The 9,260-nt window shown below is 35.6% G+C and overlaps 1 protein-coding gene across 1 annotated transcript; it reads right to left on the bottom strand.

Moving 5' to 3' along the window:
* Window positions 1-5,976: 5,976 nt before the first annotated feature.
* On the bottom strand, window positions 5,977-8,468 carry LOC132603425 (uncharacterized). The gene is made up of 2 exons (XM_060316476.1): window positions 8,216-8,468; window positions 5,977-7,165 (listed from the first exon to the last, which is right to left on the bottom strand). Exons 1-2 carry the CDS (start codon window positions 8,216-8,218, stop codon window positions 6,389-6,391), a joined length of 780 nt encoding a protein of 259 aa, XP_060172459.1. The 5' UTR covers window positions 8,219-8,468; the 3' UTR covers window positions 5,977-6,388.
* Between the last annotated feature and the right edge of the window lie 792 nt (window positions 8,469-9,260).

Raw genomic sequence — 9,260 nt, 5'->3', positions numbered from 1 at the left:
TTGGAGAAACACCAACCGATTTTTTATTTCCCTTTCTAGTGCTGCCTTGTTCCTCCTTATTGACTACTGCTTCCTTTTCCACTTCCCACCCCTTATTAGGAGACAACTTCTTTGATAAATCTACAATCTCCACATCAAGAGCTGGCTCATGACCTGGATCTTCTACATCTTTAATTACATTATCATCAATGCTTTCCTTCAATAGACCACTGGATCATTTACAAGTTTGTGTGAAACAAAATCATGTAATTTTCTCATAGGAGAACTCTTTTTTATTGAAGACACCTTCCCGCCACTTAGACTAGATTCAACCCCTTCTATAGACTCTACCTGCTTACCATCTGTAGCTTTTGAAGGATACCATTGTACTGATGAATCAACCTTCTCCTGTGATTGATCTGCATCTAGATTCTGTTAAGGAGAAACCACTATATCAGTATCTTGATTCACCAAATCTCTCTCCTTCTGGATAACCTCCTCAGACAAGTCCCTTTCTTCAACTTCACCATCTTCTAATTCATCTTCCACTCTATCACCCCATTTTGAAGGGGATAAGACTTTTCCACCTTCAGATGAATTATTATTCACCAGCTCCTCTATCATAACTTTATCTTCTTCATGAGACCTCAACATGTCAGTGTTACAAGCACTTACTATAACTTGATCACCACAATCCTGAACATCAACTGTGTTGTCTTCTATAACCCTCTCCTCCACTTTCTCCATCAGATCATCAGCTTTACACCATTTTCTGCAGTTTCTTTTTCTGTCATATCTTCTTCATTGAACATAACAGCAAATTTGTTTTGCATAGCAACTACTGATTCCAATCCTTCCTTATCGGCATCATTGGTCTTCATTGGACTTTTCTCCTTTGTTACTACTCTATTATCTTTGGCTGGATTAAATTTAACAGCATTCCCAAACACCTTTCCCCTTGTTAAATATTTATCATGCTTAACCTTATTCCATGCACTCCCATCAGTCTTCAGGATAACCTCTCCATTTAGTTGTTCGTCTACTTATTCTCGTCATTGTGACTACTTCTTAATTCACGATGCAATATTCTACAACCCTCCTCATGATGCCCTTGTAATTTACACTTTTTACAGTACTTAGGCAAAACATCATATTGAATCTTAACATCCACATCCCTAATCTTCTTATTCTCCTTGTCTACAATCTCTATAGTTACAGAATGTAGGAGTTCCTCAATTAAGTCAACTAGAACCTTAACCCTAGCACAACTAGGTTGTGTTTTATTGATAGTAGCCATGTCCAATTGAAGAGGTTTACCTACAGCAGATGCCAATGAGAACAAAGACTCTCTAACAAAGAAGGTAGGTAATAGATGTCGGAATGAAATCCAAGCCATAGCTTTCGTAGTTTTTTCTTCCACCTTAAAAGTTAGATCATAAATCAGAGGCCTCATTGGATAATAATATCCATCCTTAGAATGAATGTTATGAACATCTTTAGATGTCATAGTGATAAAATCTTCCAGTCTATCCAATCGCATCAAAATATGACGATGCCTAAACAAACTAATCCTGCAATCTCCCTTAATTCCACATTGTTTAGGAATTTGAACTCTCAATGCTTCAAGTTCAGGCCAGCCGTGAGAGAATTTTCCCACCACTGCATAATCAAGTTCTTCAATGGAATTCATACGTAAGACTTCATCCTCTGTCCAAGTAATCACTTTCTTTCCATCTTTTGTCACTATAGGCTTGATCTCTATGGGTTGAACATCAACTTTGGTCGTGTGCATGGACAAATCCAGCGGCTGCATGTTAACAAGATTGGCATACATTAAGATTTTATCTAGGGTTTTACTTGTGTTCTCTACTATAGAAGGATTTGTATTCGTGGATAAGGGATTTAATGGAGGAAATTGAGATGAAGAAGCAATATCATGACCAACCACCAATGGTGGCTGGCCGCCGGCCACCATCATGACACTAGGGCTTACTCGCTTTTGGGGTTTTGCATGGAGAGAGGAGAGAGAGTTTTTTTTTTTTTTTGCTTATCAAACCTAGCTCTCACAGATAACCAAAATTTAAATTTAATTTTCATTTTCTGATATTAGTTTTTTTTTATTTCCGCCAAAAATATTAATTGATAATTAAATTTCGCGGAATAAAAAATAAACTCCTAACGTTCTTATTTTTTCGGAAAAGGCAAGGCCTTTCCGAACAGTCACCAACCTGTTCTGAACTAGTGTTTTACGGCTATATAAACTGAGGCAATGCCTCATTTTTCAGCACTGAATTTTTTTTTTCGACATACTACATTACTGCACTCTTCATATAATTACTAACAAGCTTAAGGAATTTAATATTATTTCTGTGTTCATCCCTTTCTGTTCGTCGATTACAGAAGGTTAAAAGGAAAAACAATTAAGAAATAAAAGTGCTTTCCAGAAAAAAAAAAAAAAAAAAAAAAACTTGTATTTTGTTTGGAGACTAAAATCTTCGGATTTTCTACTCCGATTGAGATTAAAGTTTTCATAACTTTCTACTCATTTGGTTACTTGATTTGAAGATATAAAAACTTCATCAAGTATACAATATACAATTTCCTGCATTCGGTTTGAGTCAAGTGTGATTTGTTACCGTTCTTGAGTTCGACGAAGTCGTGGAAGTTTGAGGCACCGCTACATCTACGACAGGTATATCTGTTTTATCCTGGGAGGAAGTATTCCATAACCTCAAGTATAATGAGGGGATTAAATTCCTTAAAAACACACAGTGAATTCTGTGGTCTCGAATATTTTTTTTTTGTTTCTGTATTTTTTCAAGTTTGCACAGTTTCTGGTTTTCTATTTCTGGTTTTTTCTGTTCCTAAGTTTCTGAACACAAATTACTAACGGAATATACATTAGAGGGGGTATAAGTGTATGAGGTTTATAGTACAGAGTTGTACTAGTTTGATTTTACAATACAGGGTGTCCATCTATAACTTTTTTTTTTACCCTTCCCCCAGTGCTCCCCCACTTTCTTTTGCTCCCTTGGTAGCTCGTAGGTTGGAGGTGGAGGATACTTACCACTTGAGTAATCATTTCTTCTCCCATTTGTAACTGAGTCATAGTTCAGAAGTGTTTGGTGTAGTTAATCCTAAAAAAAAAGACAACTTTTAATAATTAACATTCAGATCTAACTATAAAGAGACTTAACAATAAAGATTAAAATATTCATTAAATATAAATTACTGATCTGGAGTTGGATGAAGTCATATCAGATATATCCAACTTAGAACTTTAGAGCACCATGGATGTTGGTTTTTAAGAGAGTGATCATTTTATTTTTCGAAGGAACTGGAGACAACCGTAGACCAAGAAAACCTAGGTGTTAGAGAAATGATGAAACCTTGACCAAAATAAGCTATTATTTAAACCAATTCACCAAAGTAATACGTTTTTAATTTTTTTTTACAGAACTAGCATAAACGTATTCCTGAGTAATATATTAGGCATTATTTTATTCAAAAATTCTAACGGAAAAAATAGCTGGGGTTAATGGTGTTAAAATAGAATTCGTGACTGTTAGTAACGTATTATTCCTAATACGTTACTGTCAGTAACGACTTTAGAGAATCCAAATACGAACAATCCTTCTATGTAATCTGACATTGATTGATGTTAAAACCGTAATTAGGAGTTACGATTTTAGGATAAAACGTAACTGACAGTTACGTTTCTACTCAAACTAGGCATGCGCAAATCTTGCCGAGAATCCTGCAAATTGAGAATCTTTCTGATTGATTTGACTATAAAACGTGATCAATAGTTACGTTTTAATTGTAAAACGTGACACACAATAACGACACACTGCTAAAGTCCCTCTTCCTCATATTTTTTCAACAAACCACAGATCATTATAAAATATAGTGTATGAAACGAATGTTCAAACACATTCGAACAATTTTCAGCAAAGCTTCTACTTGTGTGGCCTATTGTTGGAACAACATTAAAAAATTCAACAGGTATAAGTTAATTAAGTCAAATATGCCGTAATATGTTAAAATAATACTATAGTTTTAATTTATTTTTCTGTGATATTAATAATAATAAGTGTCTTATTTTCGTGTGTAGGAGTAAAGATGGCCAATTTTGAACATAATGTGATGGTTGCTTTGTATTGGGGTGGCGAAATAATTACTGAAATGAACGGATTCAGGTACACTGAAGGTGCCAAAATGATTGTCAGCATGTTTATTTCAACGAACTATGCTGAATTGGTTGAACTATTGCATGAGAAGATGGGGACAAATAGTGAAAATATTCAAATTGATATTTCTAGAAAATATCCATGCTCATTTCAAGGTAACAATACAAGGTTCATTGAGTTTAAAATTGAGAATGACCAGTCCTTGCTACAATTTTTCTCCATACCGCAAAAATTTGCGGATAAGATCCATATAAATATTTTGGAGATTTATGTAAAGACCAAACCAGCAAATCAAAATAATATATTTCAAATGAGTGGCCAGCATGGTTATCACATGAATTTGTTGGCTCACAATTATGGATTTTGCTATGGCCAGTCAGCCTCATTTTGCAGAACCGATTATTCAACCATCATTCCAGCAGTTACCAATGCACGACAATCCAAATTTCTATAATCAATCTCACACCAATGTGTCAACATATAGTGCGACACATGGTTTCCGTCAATCATTTGGTGCAGGTCCTAGCACGCATGGTCATCGATCATTTGATGAAGGCTCAAGTAGTCAAAGACGTACTAGTAGTAGCCACGGAGAATATGAGGCCAGGTAAGCAACAAATTAGATTTTTTTTCGATAGCTTGGGTTTATATGTTTTCAACAAATAAATTAGTCAAATTTTATGTACTCCCCAGAAGATATTTGTACCGCCAATTGTTGCACTTTTACATGTTTTTAATTGTTGCTTCAATTATTTAGTGCTAGAATAGGTTTATTAGAAACCTCAAAATTGTTGCATTTTTTAACTTTTAAATGTGTTCGTACTTATATAAATTTTCTACTAAGAGAAAAAAACTTGCTCATATATCCTACAATATTACTACAATTTATTAATATAGTTTCTTCCTTTTCTCCACAGAGAAGCTGAGGCTAGCATTGATATGTATAATGATGCAAATGCTGAAATTAGCTCTGAAAATTCAGAGGATGACGACCCTTCAAGAGAGGATGAAGAGAGTGAATGAGAAAGTGAACCTGATGAATATATCGATGATAGTGGAGATTTACTTCAAAATAATATTGGTGTAAATCCTCATAATCAATTTGGTCATGGTGTGTCCGAAATTCCATGTCATGATATACCCTACTTTATGACATTGGAGAACGAGGAAGATATTTTCATTTCTACGCGAGAATCTGAGACGGGATGTTATTCAGCTTGGTCCGAGGATGCCAACAAAGACTTGGAAAAGAATATGTATTTTAGCAGCAAAGCAAAATTGATCAACATTTGTTTTTGCTTCTTTATTTTATATGATCAATATGCTCAGTTTCCTAAATTTTATGTAGGAGCGATCAATACGTGTTTCCTAAATTCTCTACTATGTATACTTAAGCATGCACATCTGACATGAGCTTAATTTTTTTGTTAACCAATTTTGGAACCTTACTGAAGATCCATTTCCTAAATACTACACTGCATGAGATGAGATGAATATAGCTCTAGACTATAAATGAGATGAATATAGCAGAAAATCTAAGTCTCTTCCAACAAGTATTTGGCTAGCCTCATTACATAGAAATATTCATCTTAGACATCTCTTCCAACAAGTATTTGGCCAGCCTCATTACATGAAACTTTTGTGAAGTTCAGCACATGTACTAATCTTTTCTAGTTAATTAACTAAATGCATAACCAGTAGAAATAAACCAGCACCTGTATGAATAAAGTGAAGTTCAGCATCTGTATGAATAAAGTGAAGAAATACATATAAATGCCTCATGGAAATCTTTTCATAAAATTTCACTTCTTTACACCATAGCTGAATACAAAAAGCAAAAAAAGACTAATACACCATAACTGTTTCTTTTCCAGCTTCAAAACAACACCAGCAGTGAGCCAAAAAAAAAAAAATCATTCCTACTAAACTGCTGATGACTTGCTAGCAAAAACCATAGCTAATACATGACTTCCAATTAAAACTTATAGTACTTGCTAGCAAAAACCAAATACAATCATGACTTCCAATTAAAACTTCTTTGCACCATAGCATAGAAAACGTAGCTGAATACAAAAAGCAAAAAAAAAAATAATACACCAACCGTGCCTTCATCTTACTTACAGTTAGCAAAAAAAAAAAAAGGAGATCATTCCTACTAAACTAGATCAGCGAGATTATGTGCCTTCATCTTACTTACAAGCCAAACTATAGTGATGCATTCATTTATTTTTGCTTCTACCTTGCTGCTTTTTACCTCTACCGCGCTGCTTTTTAATCCTACCATGCTGATCAAGAAAGTGACTCCCGGTCGCACAACGCTTACGAATAATTTTACGCTTCTGCCTCATTGATGGTTCACCATCCACTTCATCGTTGGAATCATCCAACTCATTACCTTGTATCTCAATATTACAGTCCTGTCCATCATCTCTATTAGTGGCCTCAGGGATATCGATGGACATTTGCACAGGCGATGAGTTAAAAACAGGACCATTCTCAACAAATATATTCTCAAAAGACGAAAAACTTGGATCTCTTGAATATTGTGGAGTTTGTGGCGTCATGTATGGCACAATTTGAGTAGTTGTTGGTTGATATGTCATAGCTGATGCCTGAGTGAATTCGTGAGTGTCGCCTCTTGAAGTGGAACTAATATTACAATTTGTTGTTGCTGGATCATCTTCCGGGACTGCTTGGACATCTTCCTGATGCATTTCATCCATTTCGATAGACACTTGACCTCTCTTAATAGCACGTTCCCTCCTACCAGCAACACCACCTTTTCCTCGCCTACGAACAGAGGGACGTATATGGTCAGCATGTACTCCATCTTTTTTATAATCGGCTTGTAAATGAATTCTATCAGCCTCGTGCACATATGTCAAGCACTTTTCACCTTCACTCCGCACCATTGCACGAAACATATAAAATTCCTCAAATAATGGCTGATCACCGAGTGATTTTGCTTTATCAACCACTGAATGAATATAACGCACCTGTGTGAAACCACATCAAAATCATGCATCTTTAGAATAGTACAGTAATACTCTGTCCCAAATGCATTTTCATGGAACCAAACAGTACCTTTTTAATTAGATTACTAAAAACCCAACTATATGAATTTAAATTTATACAATAAATGTGGATTGAGAACCTGAAAATTAAATTGATAAATCTTTTACTAGTACACAACTTATTAACTACGTAAACTGCTAAACATAATAGTATGTAGCTAGGTTGTAAGTGTATAGTATAACTCTTAGATGCCTAACTTTTAACTCCAGAAAAGGTTTGCTATTAGTATGAGTTCATTAGTGATTACACGCATTATGTGTACTTTGTGAAGATAAGTGTACTATTCTATATTAGGATGGGTAATTTAGCATGCATGCAGGGCATTGTAAATGATGAGAAAATAGTAAAAATGTAATAACATGCCCCTGCTGTACAGGTGTACACTTGAACAACTGTAGTACTAAAGCAGGGGGTGGCGGGGTAGAGATACAAACAAACAAAATAAACAGCCAGTGACACTCTCTCCCTCTGCTCTGCCAAAATCTGTCACCACTTGTAACCATTCCTGCTAATTCAATGTTCTCCTCCCCCTTCCATTTTTTTCAGATAAGTACTCTCTACTACTCCTATATAACACCACACTTTGTATCATCACCACATATTCACACATTCCTTCTTACCCAAATACTCTGTCCCAAATGCATTTTCATGGAACCAAACAGTACCTTTTTAACACAAATTTGCTTGAGAATTATGGGCAGAGCATGCATCATAGTTTCAAAAAAGAGAAAGCGGTGGTTAGTATATCACAAGTTGTAATATACCATCTATCAAATAGTAAGCTGCAACTACTAGATTAATTTATACATGATCAGTTATTTGGTAGAATCTTTTAACCGAAACAACAAAGACAAAAGGAAGTTATTAATATGCTGCAACTAGTGTAGAACTGATTATCTGATACAGTTTTCACATTGCATATAAAAGAAACATGTAGTACTGTTGAACCAAAATAAATATGCACCACTTACCATTGCTTCATAAGCCGTTGCATTAGGCACATAACCTTGTTGCCGCTGAGGACGCGAAGTACGATTACCAATAACAAGACGAGTAATGCGTCTGAACCAAACAAGGTAGGGGTCATCGTACCAAAGTGATTCATGATTGACCGGTGCATTAATAACGTATCGAAGTCGTTGGTGCCAAAATGGCAACCATTGTGCATGCTCCAATTCCCAATTTGTATTTGGCCTTCCCCGACGATCGTGGTTGAATGTGTGGGATCAAATGCAAACGGAGTTGGTGGTATCTCCTGTATCATTCCAAATTGCCTCATAACTCGATCAGGCAAGTGAACCTCGACAACATCCCAACAAAATATTGTGACTCTAGCACGCCATATATTTCGTCCAACACGACAATAATCGGGAAGGCTCTCAATTAATTCATCAGAATATGGTTCCCAAATAAACTAAATGAAACAAATAAATCAAATGAGACCTTACAATTACAATATACATGAAAATTAAAACAAAACTAATACAACATTGTACCTAATCCTCCGTCATGGAATCAAGTGCATCCCTAAAAACTTTCAACACATATTGGGTAGTGTCGGTCCAACTAAAATGTGCAAACCATCTAGTAGCGCATGGACCCCTAGGTAAACCAGTATTCGCGTCCCTTTGTGCTAAAGTGGAACGTATGAGTTTCAGGACGCCATCTTTCAACTAATGAAGTAATCAAACTACGATCAATAGTAGGCCGATGAGATCTGTAAACACTGTACAATCCCGATAGTCTAATCACTTCCAAGACTCGTGTATCAATTGGATGTTCCTTTACGAAGTCCCAAAAATTTCCATCACATCTCCTTGTATTCAAAATCACATTATCCTTTCCATCCCATATATCCTGTGACCTATGGGTGAGTTGTTCATTCAATACGGACGAGTCGAGTGGACCCGGATCCATCTGATATGTATTATTTTCCGCCATAAAATAAAAATACCTACACAAGCGAATATTTCCTATGAAACTTCTATGCTTGTTTTGCTTAAAAAATGTGAACAT

The sequence above is a fragment of the Lycium barbarum genome, chromosome 7, assembly GCF_019175385.1.
Source record: "Lycium barbarum isolate Lr01 chromosome 7, ASM1917538v2, whole genome shotgun sequence".
Lineage (NCBI taxonomy): Eukaryota > Viridiplantae > Streptophyta > Magnoliopsida > Solanales > Solanaceae > Lycium > Lycium barbarum.
Note: the sequence above shows the minus strand (reverse complement) of the source record. Positions and strands in the feature narration are given on the sequence as shown.